Source organism: Hylobates moloch, unplaced genomic scaffold (genome assembly GCF_009828535.3).
Source record: "Hylobates moloch isolate HMO894 unplaced genomic scaffold, HMol_V3 SCAFFOLD_1, whole genome shotgun sequence".
Lineage (NCBI taxonomy): Eukaryota > Metazoa > Chordata > Mammalia > Primates > Hylobatidae > Hylobates > Hylobates moloch.
This window is the reverse complement of record NW_026652276.1, coordinates 112,466,685-112,485,101: the sequence shown is the minus strand read 5'-3', so window position 1 is coordinate 112,485,101 and position 18,417 is coordinate 112,466,685. Positions and strand designations below refer to the sequence as shown.

The window sequence follows — 18,417 nt, the reverse complement described above, 5'->3', positions numbered from 1 at the left end:
CAGTGACCTGTTACTGTTATGTGAGAGGTGCCAGGTATAAATAGAATCTGATGGCAGAATCTGTAAATGTAAACAAAGCATCTTAGGAGTGAGAGATCAAGGCCACAAAGTATCCAGAGTCATGACTACAACTATACCTACCTGTAAACAATGTGATACTGGAGTAGAGTATTCTTGTCCTTCCTCTTACCCAAAGACTACCTGATCAGGACAGGTGATCCAGGTTCTGGAGCTCCACCAGGGCGGTTCTGTTTTCCTTTTTTTTTTTTTTTTTGAGACGGAGTCTCACTCTGTCGCCTAGGCTGGAGTGCAGTGGTGCAATCTCGGCTCACTGCAAGCTCCCCCTCCCGGGTTCATGCCATTCTCCTGCCTCAGCTTCTCCGAGTAGCTGGGACTACAGGTGCCCGCCACCACGCCCGGCTAATTTTTTTGTATTTTTAGTAGAGACAGGGTTTCACTGTGGTCTCAATCTCCTGACCTCGTGATCCACCCGCCTCGGCCTCCCAAAGTGCTGGGATTACAAGCGTGAGCCACCGCGCCCGGCCTGGTTCTGTTTTCTATTTAGAATCAGCCTAAGTCTCTACTGCCTGGCTTACCATTGGGCCATCAGCCCAGGATCACTGAGAACCCTCTCACAATCGCCTAGTCATCTTTGAAACATTTGAGGATGTCCAGAGTAAAACTGTGTTAGGCCGACAAGAGTGGTTCATTCTGCTTTTGTCTCAGTGTAAGAGAAATGAGTCACGCCAAAAAATGGGGGCTTCATTTGGGCCGCTTCTTTATATTGTTGTGACTTCTGAGGTCATCATTTGAATGGATGTTTATGGACAGAAGAGTTGTTATTATTATTTCTGTTTCTTTTACCTTGTTAAGAGTACATATTTATCTTCTAATACAGTTATCCTAGAAAACCCTAAGAGATTTGTTTAAATTGCTTATTAGTATATGTTATAAAATTGACAGGACAGTGGCTAAAAAAGATTAAAATTACACAAACTGTGGGATTTAAATTTCTCTTAGGTAAGCTTAGGAAAAACAGAACAGGAAATACCCCAGTGGCATAGAGAGCAGAATTCTACGTAGTGACCTCACCCTGCCCCAATTCTGTTCAGATTCACCCTTTTTGGAGGCCTTATTGAGGTCTGGCTTCACCTTAGAGTCTAGCCTTACAGAACTGATTGAAAGAGAAGTGTTTTGGGTGATGAATTCGGCTGCTTTTCTAGAGCTGTTGCTCAGAATTTCCTGAAATCTAAAAGCAGATAAATGAGAAAAATAAAGCAATATTTTAGGGCCTTAATTTCTTAATTTTGTATTAAAAGCAGTGCATGCAGAAACATGCCATTTAGCAACTTATTCTATTCCTGAAGACCCAGTAGTTGCTCCACAAGCCACAAACAAGTAAATATAAACACAATAAAAATTTCCCCAAACTACGTTAAACTCTTTATTCCTCTCATCTGTCTATATGTAACTTTTATTCTGTACATTTTTCAAAAAAAAAAAAAAAAGAAATAAAAATGCTGGGCCCTTTATCTAAATTCTGGCAATTATTAAACAAAACCAACTCCCAGGGTGTTATGAGGATTAAATAACGTAATGTTTTATTCCTAGCAGTGCTCTGTGACATACTCTTGAGGACATAGTACCTGTTTAATAAACATTGCATTAGTGCATGTGTAAATGTTGTTTTCCAAATGCAGACTTATTTGGACATTGCTGGCCTCTGTTTCCTCTGTAAACTTTAAAGAGCCAACAAAGAATATACTTTAGGATGAAGATTGGTTGTCTTTATTTGTACCAGAAGTATTTGTATTGTGACAAGAGTGCTGAGTGTAAGGGATTCTGTGATGTGCCTGCTTTCTCTAACTAGTGCTAATAATGAGCGCAGGGGGAGCAACATCAGCATCTATAGAGGACTTGTTTAAAATACCCATTCATGGACCATTTTCAAACCTGCAGAATCACATTACATAGAGTGGGGCCAAAATCACCAAGTGATTTATAAGCTTATCAGTGCTTGAGAGATAATAATTAGCTAAGCGTTTATCAGCCCAGGCTTCTAATTAAGATTACATAGTCAGTTTGCAGAAATCTCTATTTGTGCCTTCCCCACAGGTTCTGTTCTATTGTTCTGGAAGCATCCATATTACTTTAAGGGCCTCATGTGACTCTAAGGTGAGACCAGAATCAAGTATGAGGGATTCAAGATACATTCATGAGTGTTAAGTTCTATCTTCGCACTAAAGGGTGGTCACAAGGCCTGTTTTCTTTGGGTTTGGTAGGGACAGGGCAGAGTGGCCCATATTTCCATTACTTTGGCAAAAATTGTTGGTGTCTGTGGTAGGAGAGGGCACCTGAGGACAGGAAAGGAGAAACTTATATCATTATCTCCATAGAGCAGCTTATTTTTCCTGACTCTCTTCTGTTACAAAGGACAGAAATGGGTGTACTTTTTCTGCAGGTCTTGGACCTTCTGCCTGTGGGTGTGGTGGTAGCAGGTAAACAGGTGGTGCCGACACCTTTAAAGGCATATTCTTAAGATTCAGGTGTAATTTCTCCAGAGAATCTCATCTGAGAAAGAATCCCAGAGCAGGAAGAGAAAGAGGAAAAAAATAGCTATTTTTCTGCTAAAAGTGTCTCAGATCAAGAGCTGTGTCCACTGTGCCTCCTGGAATGCCATGTGTTTAGTACTTACAAACCTTCTCTACTTGTGCTTTTCCTCCCTAATGAGTTTAACTACTGTAAAAAATTTTTCATTATAGTCAAGTGTCTGAAAAAAATTTTTTTAATTTATTTTTGAGACGGAATCTCACTCTGTCACCCAGGCTGGAGTGCAGCGGCGTGATCTTGGCTCACTGCAACCTCTGCCTCCTGGGTTCAAGCAATTCTCCTGCCTCAGCCTCCTAACTAGCTGGGATTACAGGCGCGTGCCACCGTGCCTGGCTAATTTTTGTATTTTTAGTAGAGACAGGGTTTCACCGTGTTGGCCAGGCTTGTCTCGAACTCCTGACCTTGTGATCCGCCTGTCTTGGCCTCCCAAAAGTGCTGGGATTACAGGCATCAGCCACCGCACCTGGGCAAATATTTCTTCCTATATACTGGAGCCTTCTCTACATCATGGCTTCTTATATGCCATGTAGAATTCTCACCATGAATTTATGATCTTAAAAGTGTTCCCTTTGTGACTATTGAATATGGGAGGATGAATATACTCAAGATTCCTATTGGGGAAAAGCTGGGGTCTTTAGTCAAGGAGAACATGTAATATTGAGGTTTCATCTGTCTTCTCCATTAGCTCTATGCAGAACAGGATTAAGAAAATGCTTTTTGAAACAGGATGGCATTTACTACCCAGAAAGTTCTGAAGAAAATTATTAGGAGATATATGTTGTCTAGGGTGCTAAAGAAAGGCTATTTAAAATTACTATTAAAAATTACAGGACGTGGGAGATATCTGTATCTCAAACTTTGCATAAAATGGATATTTCTTTATGGTTAAATTCAGGCTATAATTTACTTTTTGGGGAAGTAATATCCCAGCAGTGATGCTGTGTCTGTCCTTCTGTTCATCAGCACGTTATAAAAATTTGTCCTAGTTCAGTTGATATTAGTGATCCACTTGGTTAAAGAGCTCTTCGACAGATTTTTTCACTATAGAGTTAGTAATTTTTCTCTTGAATATTAAGTATCTGTTTTCTTTCTTCTTTTTTTTTTTTTTGAGACGGAGTTTCACTCTTGTTCCCCAGGTTAGAGTGCAATGGCACATTCTCAGCTCACTGCAACCTCTGCCTCCCGGGTTCAAGCGATTCTCCTGCCTCAGCCTCCTGAGTAGCTGGGATTACAGGCGCGTGCCACCATGCCCGGCTAATTTTTTGTATGTTTAGTAGAAACGGGGTTTCACCATGTTAGCCAGGCTGGTCTCTGAACTCCTGACCTCGGGTGATCCACCCATCTCAGCCTCCCAAACTGCTGGGATTATAGGTATGAGCCACTGGGCCCAGCCAGTTATTAAGTATCTTTATGCAGCTGATGTGCATAAACCATTACAGTTAATCTGGCAGCTGCCCTTCTTTATTAGGTTTTCTTTGCATATATCTGTCTTTGGAAAATGAAGGCTCTCATCTTTGTTTATGGGTCAGAAAAACTGGGAAAACCCACACTCCTCCCACTTACTGGATGCTTGACAAAATAATCTTGGGCAAAAATCATTGGCATTATTGGTGATCTTCTTAGAAATTAAGAAACTCAGACTTTATTCCAGATGTTCTGAAAAAATATGTGCATAACAAGATCTTCAGTTTATCATACACATTAAAATTTGAGAGGTCCCTTCTAACTCCATGTCTTTTCCATCTGAAACATATACACTCAAAAAATGTACGTTTGTGTTCATGCCCTTAATTTTATACTTTATCATCCAGAAGAGTATCATATACACTGGTGTTATGGATCTTAAGTCATTCTCTTTTCTCAGAGTTAGAGAATACATTAGAAAATATTTCTGTATTGAAAATTATTTTATTGGATCATTTCAGTCACTCCTGTAAGTCAGAACTTGTTCTCTTTACTCTTTCATTTCACCTTAGGTCAAATAAAAAATTCTGCCCATGGCCACTTAGTAAACATATGTGTGTTTGTGTGTGTGTGTGTTTTTCAGGGACCGCTGACATTTAGGGATGTGAAAATAGAATTCTCTCTAGAAGAATGGCAATGCCTGGACACTGCGCAGCGGAATTTATATAGAGATGTGATGTTAGAGAACTACAGAAACCTGGTCTTCCTTGGTGAGGATAACTTCAATACACAATACACAATACTCTAAAAGTTTCATTTCTCCTTTTTGTAAAATGTTTTTTGGTAATTTATGCTTTGCATAAATGAGTTTCAGATCCCAGTTTTCAAGAAAACAGAGATTTGTCAGTGTAGAAAAGAACTTCTTCAAGATGTTTCATTTTGACCTGAATTCTCCACATTCCTGAGCTGATCTATATCCTTCACTCTAAATTAGTGGTAATTCCAGAAATTTATTGGCATAAAATATTGTTGCTACCACCAATTTTTCATTTAGTAGGGCAGTATTGAATAAAATTAAAGATCTACAAATGTAGGCCGGGCGTGGTGGCTCATGCCTGTAATCCCAGCACTTTGGGAGGCTGAGGTGGGTGGATTACCTGAGGTCAAGAGTTCGAGAGCAGCCTGGCCAACATGGTGAAACCCTGTCTCTACTAAAAATAAAAAAATTAGCCAGGCGTGGTGGTGGGCACCTGTAATCCAACTACTCAGGAGGCTGAGGCAGGAGAATCGCTTGAACCCGGGAGGCGGAGGTTGCAGTGAGCTGAGATCGTGCCATTGCACTCCAGCCTGGGTGACAGAGTGAGGCTCTGTCTTAAAAAAAAAAAAAAATCTACAAATTTAAAATATTTAGATATTTGTCATAAATTAGTATTTGGGGATTCATTTACTAGATTAATCTATTACATCCTCTTTACTGAGCATATTACTATGTTGGTAATTGGAGAATATGAGCAAGATTTATGTTATTTATTTTTAATAAAACAGGCATTGCTGTCTCTAAGCCAGACCTGATCACCTGGCTGGAGCAAGGAAAAGAGCCCTGGAATATGAAGAGACATGAGATGGTAGACAAAACCCCAGGTAGGTGACAGTTAATACAACAGACAACACAAATGAGAGGTCCAAAAGTCAAAGAGAAGGCCAGTCTTTTTTTTTGAGACAGAGATTTGACCTTGTTGTCCAGGCTGGAGTGCAAGGGTATGATCTCGGCTTACTGCAACCTCTGCCTCCCAGGTTCAAGCGATTCTCCTGCTTCAGCCTCCCGAGTAGCTGGGATTACAGGCACCCACCAGCATGTCTGGCTAATTTTGTATTTTTAGTAGAGACGGGGTGTCTCCATGTTGGTCAGGCTAGTCTGGAACTCTTGACTTCAGGTGATGCGCCCGCCTCAGCCTTCCAGAAGTGCTGGGATTACAGGCGTGAGCCACTGCGCCTGGCCTCAGTCTTTAAAATGTAATTTGGGAAGCTGTTTCCAAAATTAATAGTTTCTGGGAAGCCTGAAACTTTTATTTTGCTCTCACATAGGGGCATCTTCTGTCTAATGCTTTTAAATTTTCTAAGGTGATCTTCTTCAAGTTTATAGTGAGAGCCGAAGTCCTTTTCATGGCAGTAAGAGACTGCACAATCTGACTACTTTTCCATTGCTTTTGAGGACGCACAAATAACTGCATAATTTTGAGAAACTCTGTTAAACTACTTTTCTTTTTGTTTTTTTGAGACGGAGTCTTGCTCTGTCGCCAGGCTAGAGTGCAGTGGTGCGAGCTCGGCTCACAGCAACCCCTGCCTCCTGGGTTCGAGCAATTCTCCTGCCTCAGCCTCCCAAGTAGCTGGGACTATAGGCATGCACCACCACGTCCAGCTAATTTTTGTATTTTCAGTAGAGATGGGGTTTCTCCACGTTGGCCAGGATGGTCTTGATCTCTTGACCTCGTGATCCGCCCGCCTTGGCCTCCCAAAGTGCTGGGATTACAGGTGTGAGCTACTGTGCTTAGCCCAGAAATGTATTATTAATATTATTATTATTTTTCTGAGATGGAGCCTTACTCTGTTGCTCAGGCTGGAGATCAGTGGCGCAATCTCGGCTCACTGCAAGCTCCGCCTCCCGAGTTCACACCATTCTCCTGCCTCAGCCTCCTGAGTGGGACTACAAGGCGCGAACCACCGTCCACGGCTAATTTTTTGTATTTTTAGTAGAGATGGGGTTTCACCATGTTAGCCAGGATGGAGAAATGTATTATTTTAATGGTATTACAAATAAGATTGTTTTTTCCTCTTTTATATCATGTAGCTTATTTTAAGTGTATGGAACCATAACTTGTATGTTAATTTCATATTGTGCTGATTTACTATTAGTTTAGACAGGTTTAAATGTTAAGGATTTTCTCTATATAAGATTATGTGATCTACAAACAGCAACTTTTTACTTGACTGTCTTCAATTTCAATGGCTTTTTAAATTTGTTAGATTCTTTTGCCACATAATTCCAGTGCTATGTTAAAATAGAAGATTGACATTGGCACAATATAGTTTTGCATTGGTGTCTGTAAATTTGAAGGAGCAAACAGCTCTTCAAGTTTTTATAAACTGGTTTTAGTAGGTAAAGATCTTTTGTTGGGTTCCCAGGGTGATGTTATACCCTCTGGATTTGTGGTAGAGAGGAGTGTAGCTTGGTCACAAGGCTGCTGGGTCTACACTAGGATCCACCTTTACTGGCTTGTTACAAGGGGCTTGGGTATTTGTAATTTCCATTTTATTTTTGGACAGACTGAATATCCTCCAGGACTTTGCTCTGTAGGGCAGACACTAGGGCAGGTTTCTGTAGTCGGGTCTGCATATAATGGACCTTATATCAAGATGTGGATGAGTATGGCTTTCACTGAGTACCAGAGAGGATTTCCCCAGGCCTCTATGTAGGTTTCTGTGTAGATATAACTGGTCATAAACTGTGGCTTAGAGAGTTGGAACTGAGTCATTAAACTGCTTCAGAGACCACAGTAAAGGCCAAGGTCTGCAAGCCGGCCTGCCTGCATGGCTATAAATGGTTGTCTTCCTCCAGGCCGCTGGAAGGGCAGGACCTTTTCCAGACTGTGGCTAGGAGAAGTTTGGGATGGTTGCAGAGTAAGTTCAGAATTCTCAGTGGGACCAAGTTTGGTGGGCCATTTTCTGGTCTGTAGCCAAGAACAGGAGTCCTTTAGTTTGCCGCCTGAATGAGGGCCTGCCTTCTGAAAACAACACTCCTCAATCTTGGGTTTAGCATTTCACAACTCCCTCCCTGGATCTCAAAGCTCTCTTAAAGGCGCTTATTTTTGAGATGGGGTCTTGCTTCATAACCCATTCTGGTCTTGAAATCCTGGCCTGAAGCAATTCTCCAACCTCGATGTATGATAAAGCTTTCATTACTGGTGTGAGCCATGATGCCTGGCTCTCTCAAAAGGCGTTTTTATGAGGGATGGCTGACAAATTTTCTTGCTGTTGGAGGATAACAAAATAAGGCACCTTTTATTGTCCTATCTTCCTGATGTCACTCTTCCTATACATTTTTACTTTCTATTTTCTATTTCAAATTTGTCTGTAACTTTAGAATCAGACCTTTGGGACAATATGCTAGAATTTACATGTTATGCCTGAAGTAAATTAGATAATTAGTAGGCACTCCATAATTACTAAAATAGTTACTTATAAATTTAAGTTTGCTTCAGGCAAAAAGGAATAGTATTTTCACCCACTTTTTAGCCTATATCTAAGTAATAACATAATGTATCCCCCAAATATTTGTTTTATATATCAGAGGCACTAACCATATTCAGCAAAATAAAAATTTTTTCTTTATTTGGCAACGTAAGGTTACATTCTTTGCTTCTATAGTTGGATTGCAGCAGTTTCATCTTGTGTAAGAATAGCGTATGTTTAAAACATAAAAATTATTTCAATTTTTAAAAATGCTTACTTATTAAGTTTTTTATTAGAATCTTCTATGTATGATTATACTGCATTTTCTCTGAAATTTTACTGCCATACAGTGCATGCCAGTGATTCAAATACTTGCCTTCCATTACAGTTACACTCAAATATTGCAGTTATCTAGACAAATTCTTTTTAATGGTACATCAATATTGCAAAGCAGGTTTTATGAGTAAACATTTAATGTTTTACAGTTCCATATTAGTGTTTTTTGTTTAATGTAGGTTTCTTATCAGTTTTTCTTGTTTTTACAGTTTTAGCAATTTGCACTTCTGTTTGTACACTTTAAGTGAATGTTGGGTTTAACTAAGAAATAAGTCAGCCATATGTCCATCATAGTCTGATTATATATGTGTGTGTTTTTATCTATAAATATGACTTTAATTTTGGTTATGGCATATCTTGTGTATATTCTTTCTTAGCTGATTTTCAATGGTTGTTTTGTCTAAGTGAGTAGTCATGCAAATAGTCTTTCCACCATGTGTTTAATGATAAATATTATATAATTTCATTTGGGTAAGAGAAACACTTTTGTAATTTGAAGGTAATTTTTGGAAATATTTGTAATTCTATTCTGTTTTTTTTTTTTTTTAGTTTTTCTTTTAAAAAATAATTGTTGTAAAAACACATAACCTAAAATTTACCATCTTAAATCTATTTAAGTTTACATTTCATTGCCAGGCATGGTGGTGGCTCACATCTGTAATCCTCAGATTTTGGGAGGCCAAGACAGGAGCATCACTTGAGCCCACATTTTTTTTTTTTTTTGAGATGGAGTTTTGCTTTTGTTGCCCAGGCTGGAGTACAATGGCGTCATCTTGGCTCACCGTAACCTCCGCCTCCTGAGTTCAAGTGATTCTCCTGCCTCCCGAGTAGCTGGGATTACAGGCATGTGCTACCATGCCTGGCTAATTTTGTATTTTTAGTAGAGACAGGGTTTCTCCATGTTGGTCAGGCTGTTCTCTACCTCCCGACCTCAGGTGACCCACCCACCTCAGCCTTCCAAAGTGCTGGGATTACAGGAGTGAGCCACTGCGCCTGGCCGGAGCCCAAATGTTTGAGGCCAGCTTGGACAACATATGGAGACCCTCTCTCTACAATTTTTTTTAAAAATAGCCAGACATGGTGGTTGTCACCTGTGGTCCCAGCTACTTGGGAGATTGAGGGGAGAGGATTACTTAAGCCTGGAAGTTTGAGGCTGCGGTGAGCCTTAATTGTGCCACTGCACTGCAGCTTGGGTGACAAGTGAGACCCTGTCTCCAAAAAGCTGTACATTTGAGGCATGTTAACTATATTGACATCATTATACAAAAGACTTCTTGAAATTTTACATCTTGTAAAACTAAAACTCAGTACCCATTAAGCAATAACTGCCCATTTTACCCTCTCTCCAGCCCTTGACAAACACCCTTCCACTTACTGTTTTTATGAGTGTGACTGTTTAAGATATCTCATATAAGTGGGATCACACAGTATCCATCATTTTGTTACTGGCTTATGTCAGGTGACAAAAAAGTTTATCTTACACGGTGGCTCACGCTTGTAATCCCAGCACTTTGGGAGGCCGAGGCAGGCGGATCATGAGGTCAGGAGATCGAGACCACGGTGAAACCCCGTCTCTACTAAAAATACAAAAAAAAAAAAAAATTAGCTGGGCGTGGTGGCGGGCACCTGTAGTCCCAGCTACTCGGAGAGGCTGAGGCAGGAGAATGGCGTGAACCCAGGAGGTGGAGCTTGCAGTGAGCCAAGATTGCACCACTGCACTCCAGCCTGGGTGACAGAGCGAGACTCCGTCTCAAAAAAAAAAAAAGTTTATTTTAAAATGTGACAATTTTCTTTTTTAAGGCTGAATAATATTCCACTGTATTTATATGTTACATTTTTTGATGTGTTTATAAATCAAGAAGACAGTTGGGTTACTTCAGCCTTTTGGCTTTTGTGAATACTGGTACAATAAACATGGATGTTCAAATATATTTTTAAGATCCTATGTTGCATAGTTTGGATATAGATTCATAAATGGGATACTGTGTTTAATAATAATTCCATTTTTAATTATTTGAGAAACATGTATATAATATTTTAAAATAATGGCTGCATCCTTGTTTTTCACCAAAAAATAACATGGGTTTTATTTTCATTGCATCAACGGATTTGGTGCCTTTTAAAAAATGTATAGTGGCCATTCTAACTGGTATGAGGTGATTTTGTTTTTCATTGTGCTTTTTATGCATTTCTCTATAAATTAGTAATTTTGTCTGTCCTTTCAAATGCTTTTTCCCATGTATATATATCTCTTGATAAAGATTCAATTACTTAAAGTTCAATATTATTGAACTTTATATGATGCTTTATATGATACACTTTATATGATAAAATTCAATTATTCATTTCTGTTCTTCATGTCTTCATTTCTCATCAAGTTATTCAACTTTATTGTTCAGTTTGAAGAGTTGTTTATATATTGTGAATATTAGCTTCTATCACATGTGATTTGCAAACATTTTCACTTATTTCCTAGGGGACATTGTCACTCTCTTGAATGTTTTCTTTGATGTGTAAAAATTTTGAAGTATAGCGTAATTCAGTTTTTCTGTTCTGTTCTTTGTTGCTCATGCATTAATACCGTAAATGGTGCCAAGACCAACGTAATGTCTTTCCTCTATATTTTTCCTAAGAGATTTGGTTATTTTTTTATGTCTAAGTATTTTATTTAAAATATTTTTTGTATATGGTTCAAGGAAAGGATCAAACTTTATAAGTGTTACTCTCCAGTTTCACCATTATTTTTTGAAGAGATTATCTTTCCTCTATTGTGTGCTCATGGCAACTTTGTGGAAGATCATTTGATCATATACAGAAGGGTTCATTTCTAGGCTCTCTGTTCTTTCATCTCTTTATCTGTCTTTGTGTCAGTACCACATTGTTTTTGTTGTTGTAGCTTTTAATATGTTGTGAAATCAGGAAGTATAATGGCTGTTTGTTCTTTTTCATGGGTGTTTGGATAGTTACAGATTTTAATCAAATTTTAAAAATTTAGACAATATTTCTGTTAAAAACTGTGCTATAGTATTTTTATAGAGATTATGTTGAATTTCTTTACCACTGTAGGTTGTATTGACATCTTAACAAAATGAAGTTTTTTTGTTTGTTTTTTGAGACGTTGTTTCACTCTTGTTGCCCAGGCCAGAATGCAATGGCTGGTGCGATCTCGGCTCACTGTAACCTCTGCCTCCCGGGTTCAAGCGATTCTCAGGCCTCAGCCTCCCAATTACAGGTGCTTGCCTCCACGCCCAGCTAATTTTTTTTGTATTTTTAGTAGAGATGGGGTTTCACCATGTTGGCCAGACTGGTCTCAAACTCCTGACCTCAGGTGATCCACCCGCCTTCACCCGCCTTGGCCTCCCAAAATGCTGGGATTACAGGCATGAGCCACTGTGCCCGGCCCAAAATGAAGTTTTTTGACCCTTGAGCAAAAATATGTTGAAGAATGTGTTTTATTTTCACATTTCTTTTAATTCCTAGTTTCTTTCAGTTTTGGTCAGAAAACATACAGTTTATTATTTTGGTCTTAAGTTTATTTATTGTTGCTGGTTCTGAGACAGGCTGGAGTGCAGTGGCATAATTTTGTCTCACTGCAGCCTCAGTCTCCTGCGCTCAAGTGATCCTTTTCCTCAGCCTCCTGAACAGCTGGGACTACAGACATGCACTGCCATGCCTGGCTAATATTTTGATCGTTTGTAGGGACAGATTCTCACTGTGTTGCCCCGGCTGGCCTCAAACTTATGGCTTTAAGTCATCCTCCCACCTTGAAATCCCAGAGTGTTGGGTTATAGGCATGAGCCCTGCACCCAGCTGTTACTCTTATATTAATAAGACTTGGTATGTGTCCTAACAGAATACACCAGCTGCAAATAAGAATATTGTGTATTCCCTTGCTTTTGACTAGAAAGTTTTGTACATGTCTGTTAAGCCTAGTTGGTCTATGATATTGAGAACATGCTCCAAACCTCATGCTACGATGTAATCCTCAATGTTTGATGTGGGACCTGGAGGAAGGTGCCTGGGTCATGGGGGCAAATTTCTTATGAATGGCTTGGCACTCTCCTCTTGGTAATCAAAAAGTTTACACTCCATCAATTCAAGTGAGAGCTAGTTTATTAAAAGAGTAGATAGTTATGGTAGTTATAGATTCCTGGTAAATTGACCCATTTTACAATTATATAATATCAGTCTTTATCTCATGCTGGTACTTGACTTAAAGCATATATATCTGATATAATTATGGCTGCCTTACCCAATTGTGGTTGCTATTTGCATAGATACAGATCTTTTTCATTCTGTTACTTTCAGCCTATTTGACTTAGTGCCAAAATGGATCTCTTTTAGGCAGTATATTGTATGCTTTCTTATTTATTTATTTACATATTTATTTATTTTTTGAGATAGGGTCTCACTCTGTCAACCAGGCTGGTTTGCAGTGGTGTGATCATGGCAATGAGCTGCAGCCTCAACCTCCCAAACTCAAATGATCTTATCATTTCAGCCTGTCAAGTAGCTGGTTACAGGCATGTGCCATCATACCCAGCTAGTTTTTTGTATTTTCTGTAAAGACAGGGTTTTGCCATGTTGCTGAGGCTGGTCTCAAACTCCTGCAATCAAGTGATCAGCTCACCTTGACCTCCCAAAGTCCTGGGATTACATTTCTTTTTATTAAGTAGTTTAATTTATATTTAAAATGATTTTTTTAAAGAAACAATGTTACTATTACCAGTTTCATTGTTATTATTTCTTGTGTTTTTTAGATATGTTTTTTCTCATTTCCTGTTTTACTCCTTGAATTTTTGTTTAATCTCATAGTGACATGCTTTATTTTTTGTTTTGCACAGTTTCTATAAATATTATCTTTGTAATCATCTTGAAAAATGAAGATTATATAAAACATCTTAAAGTTAAAACATTTTCTAGTTTGTTACTAATATTACAAATTATTTTATATTATGTTTCTATTAACAGATTTATTCAGATTTATATTTTGTTTTTCATATTCTATAAAAGAACTTTAAGGGTTTGATGCTCCATCATTATGATAGTAAAGAATTCTATGTGTGTCTATATTTACATTTAATAGAGAGCTTTATATTTATATATGGTTTTATGATGCTACCCAGCATTATTTTATTTTTCAACATAATACAGTCATTTTAGCATTTCTCTTTTTGTATATGCAATGTCTTACTATGTTGCTCAGGCTGATCTTGAAGTCCTGGTCTCAAGTGATTGATTGCCTTGGCCTCCTAAAGCTGTAGGATTACAGGCATGAGCCATGGTGCCTGCTCACCATGTAGCATTTCCTGTAGGACTGTGCAAGGGATAATAAACACCCTTACCTTTTATTTTGGAAAATCTATTTTTTTCTTGTTTTTAAAGTAAAACAATTTCTAACCAAGTTATTGGTTAGGAATATTTTTTCTCTTATTACGTCAAAATTTGGAAAGTTCTCGGCCTTTTTTATCTTCAGGTATCCGCTGTACTACTTTTTTTTCTATATTCTTCTAAGATTTCTTCCATGAATATATTGATTTAATTGATGGTGGCCAGTAAGTTTTACATTCTGTGTTATAATTTTGTTTTGGACTTTGACTACATCACACAGTTTCTTTATGGCCTGCAAAATTTTTGTTGACAGTTCACTGGTTATCTCGTAAGACTATGCATATAAATGACACATTACTTTTATCTTGCAGCTCCCAAGACTCTCTTCTTGTCTGTAACTTCTGAAATTGTGCTTATATATGTGTTTAAGTGTCTTTGTGTGTATCCTAGTTTGTCTAGCTTCTTCATTTTTTATTGTATTTTTCAGTTTCTTTTTGTATTTTTTACCTCCACAATTTCTGAGGGGGTGTCGATATTTTGAATATTTTTGTTATCCTCATTTATCTGATTTTCAAAAATCGTCTGTGTTTCTGTTTCACTCATTGAATATTATTCAATGTATTTCCAATTTCTTTAATTTATGACTTTATTTTTTATGGTTGTTTTCTAAAAAATTTTATATTTTTTTGACAGGGCCATGTTGCCCTAATATTTTGTATACATTGTAATGTTTGACTGAGATTTGGGCATTAAAAAAAAGCTGCCTATTACAATCTTTATTATGTAGCCTTGTCCTGGCATAGTCTTAAACCAATTGTCTTGGCTAGAGATTCCAGGAGTCTCTAAAACATGTTCTTAGGATGTGCCTTGTCTGAAATTCTGTTTACTTTTTAGTTAAAGGAGTTCATTTGTATTTTTTGTTAAGTCAGTAATCAGTTGCTACGCGTGTTTGCTGTCTGTGGTGCTGCTGCATTCTCTCTGCTGCTGTAATGTTTACCTTTGGTCTCAGCAGACAAACTGTCATTCCAAAGTATACCACCATTTCCTTCAGCACTTTTTGGCATGGGAGACAGAAACCAGTGTCTTGAAAGGCCCCTAGAGGCCTGAAATAAAGGTGTATGTGCCAGTGTTTTTCTTGTCTTTTAAAAAGAAACCAGGGGTTGGCAATTTACTGCTGAAGACACTAGGTTATTGAGGAGCAGGAAGAGCTGTGTTGGGTAAATGTAAAACAGTTTTCTTTTCCTTCTATGTAGCTCTTTGCATTGTTCTCACCTGGGGCACTGTACACATTTAACTCATTTATAGCTTTTCCACAAATGTATTTTGGTCAGTATATTTTTGTTACATTTATATTTGTATAAGGAATTAGGGCCTGTAGTACTTTGCTATGCCATCTTGCTTATGTTGTAGTTTGTACAATTTTATAGATTAAATTTGTAAAGTATATTCATCTGAGTCCAGTAAGTGAAGTAACTTATTTTTATTTTTTTCAGTTACGTGTTCTCATTTTGCCCAAGATGTTTGGCCAGAGCAGAGCATAAAAGATTCTTTCCAAAAAGTGATACTGAGAACATACGGAAAATATGGACATGAGAATTTACAGCTAAGAAAAGACCATAAAAGTGTGGATGCATGTAAGGTGTACAAAGGAGGTTATAATGGGCTTAACCAATGTTTGACAACTACTGACAACAAAATATTTCAGTGTGATAAATATGTGAAAGTCTTTCATAAATTTCCAAATGTAAATAGAAATAAGATAAGACATACTGGAAAGAAACCTTTCAAATGTAAAAACCATGGCAAATCATTTTGCATGCTTTCACAATTAACTCAACGTAAGAAAATTCATGCTAGAGAGTATTCTTACAAATGTGAAGAATGTGGTAAAGCCTTTAACTGGTCCTCAACACTTACTAAACATAAGATAATTCATACTGGAGAGAAACCCTACAAATGTGAAGAATGTGGCAAAGCTTTTAACCGGTCCTCAAATCTTACTAAACATAAAATAATTCATACTGGAGAGAAACCCTACAAATGTGAAGAATGTGGCAAAGCTTTTAACCGGTCCTCAACCCTTACTAAACATAAAAGAATTCATACAGAAGAGAAACCCTACAAATGTGAAGAATGTGGCAAGGCCTTTAACCAGTTCTCGATTCTTAATAAACATAAGAGAATTCATATGGAAGATAAACCCTACAAATGTGAAGAATGTGGCAAAGCCTTTAGAGTATTCTCAATTCTTAAAAAACATAAGATAATTCATACTGGGGAAAAACCGTACAAATGTGAAGAATGTGGCAAAGCCTTTAACCAGTTCTCAAACCTTACTAAACATAAGATAATTCATACTGGAGAGAAACCCTACAAATGTGATGAATGTGGCAAAGCCTTTAACCAGTCCTCAACCCTTACTAAACATAAAAGAATTCATACGGGAGAAAAACCCTACAAATGTGAAGAATGTGGCAAAGCTTTTAAACAGTCCTCAACCCTTACTGAACATAAGATAATTCATACTGGAGAGAAACCGTACAAATGTGAAGAATGTGGCAAGGCCTTTAGCTGGTCCTCAGCTTTTACTAAACATAAGAGAAATCATATGGAAGATAAACCGTACAAATGTGAAGAATGTGGCAAAGCCTTTAGTGTATTCTCAACCCTTACTAAGCATAAAATAATTCATACTAGAGAAAAACTCTACAAATGTGAAGAATGTGGCAAAGCCTTTAACCAGTCCTCAATTTTTACTAAACATAAGATAATTCACACTGAAGGGAAATCCTACAAATGTGAAAAATGTGGCAGTGCTTTTAACCAGTCCTCAAACCTTACTGCACATAAGATAATTTATACTGGAGAGAAACCCTACAAATATGAAGAATGTGACAAAGCCTTTAACAACTTCTCAACCCTTATTACACATCAGATAATTTATACTGGAGAGAAACCCTGCAAACATGAATGTGGCAGAGCCTTTAACAAATCCTCAAATTGTACTAAAGACAAACTACAAACCTGAAAGATGTGACAAAGATTTTCACTACACCTCAAACTTTTCTAAACATAAACCATATTGGTGCCCTAGAAATGTGAGGAATGTGACAAGGCCTTTAAATGGTTGTCACACTTGACTGTAGGTAAGATAATTTATACTGGAGAAAAATCCTCCAAGTATGAAGAATGTGGCAAACTTTTAACCAATCCTCACACCTTATTGCACAGGAAAGCATTTATACTTGAGAAAAATTGTATAAAGAATATGGAAAAGCCATTTATATCTGCTCACATGTTAAAACATCAGAGAGTTCATACTTAATAAAATGCAATTACTGTCAAAAGATCTTTCAGAAAATATAAGCCTTTAATACGAGGAAGAGTATTCTTAAGAGGAACATTACAAATAGAGGGTTGTCGTACCTTTAGTTTTATGGTAGATCTTATTGTACACATTTTGTACCAGAGGAAAACCCTAAAGCATTAGTTGCTCAAACTTTGTTCAACATCAGGGAATTTATATTGGAGAAAAACCCTGCAAATGTAATAAATATGGAAAAACGTTTTTTCAAAAACTGCAGCCTGGAAAACATCGGAGAGTTCATACTAAAATATATTTTTGCAGATGCAGTAAATATGAAAAATATTTAATCCAAAATTAAGTCTATGTAAATATCAGAATTCACAGTAGAAATCATAAGGCATAAGGCACTGACACTTCAGACATTACACTAAATTAGTGTTGACTATAGGAAATCTAAAACTAAAATTGTTAGGTAAGTTATTTATATATAACTTTAAAAGAAGGAGAAGATTTTTTGGAGACTTATAATTAACATTCAAAGTATACTTTTTTCTTGAAAAAAATTACAGATTTTTTGAAAAGCAATTAATGATGATTACGTTTAACTCTCAAATTCATGTTTTTCTTCATTCCTGTTGTATTCACATCTGAAAGCAAGTGATCAGTTGTTGCTGAATCAGAGGTATGAGAGATTCTTTTTTAAAGGTGGGCATTATGCCCCTTTCTGTGGAAGAGTAAGAAAATTAAAATATAAGATGCATGAGGAAAATGTAGAGATGCTCTTTGTGATTAACTTAGAATATTAAGTGCTACTTGAGGTACATGTTCAGACTAACATTCTTTTGCAGTATAGTGAGAAAAAACATTTTATATTAAAATTAATGTATCATTTTGTTGATTGTGCTTTTATGTAATAAAATGCAGTACTTAAAAAATTTTAGATTGTGTGTGAACTTAATTTTGTAATTAAACTTTTTTTTAGCATGCTAAGACTTGTGTATTTGATGAAGTGTTATTATGCCACTAACTTTAACCTTATCCCACCTTACTCAAGGGTGTGGGGTAAAAGATGGTAACAGCATACTATTTGGTAACATAGTGGACTTAACATCTCTAGTAATCTTTTCCAGTGGCTTAAACTGCAAATACATTAAAGAATATTGTTCCCATAGGTTAAATTTTTATCTTTTTAAATTTAT

At 37.2% G+C, this 18,417-nt stretch overlaps 1 protein-coding gene across 2 annotated transcripts in view; it reads left to right on the top strand.

Annotated features, from left to right (window-relative positions):
* Positions 1-18,158, top strand: part of ZNF92 (zinc finger protein 92) — a 28,132-nt gene extending 9,974 nt beyond the window's left edge. The window contains exons 2-4 of one of the 2 annotated variants that reach the window (XM_032757693.2): positions 4,658-4,784; positions 5,560-5,655; positions 15,405-18,158. In XM_032757693.2, coding sequence (XP_032613584.1) covers positions 4,658-4,784; positions 5,560-5,655; positions 15,405-16,939 — 1,758 coding nt within the window. In that variant the 3' untranslated portion in view covers positions 16,940-18,158. The remainder of the gene's footprint in view (positions 1-4,657; positions 4,785-5,559; positions 5,656-15,404) is intronic. The other variant, XM_032757703.2, reaches the window with a different exon arrangement.
* The last annotated feature ends 259 nt before the right edge of the window (positions 18,159-18,417 follow it).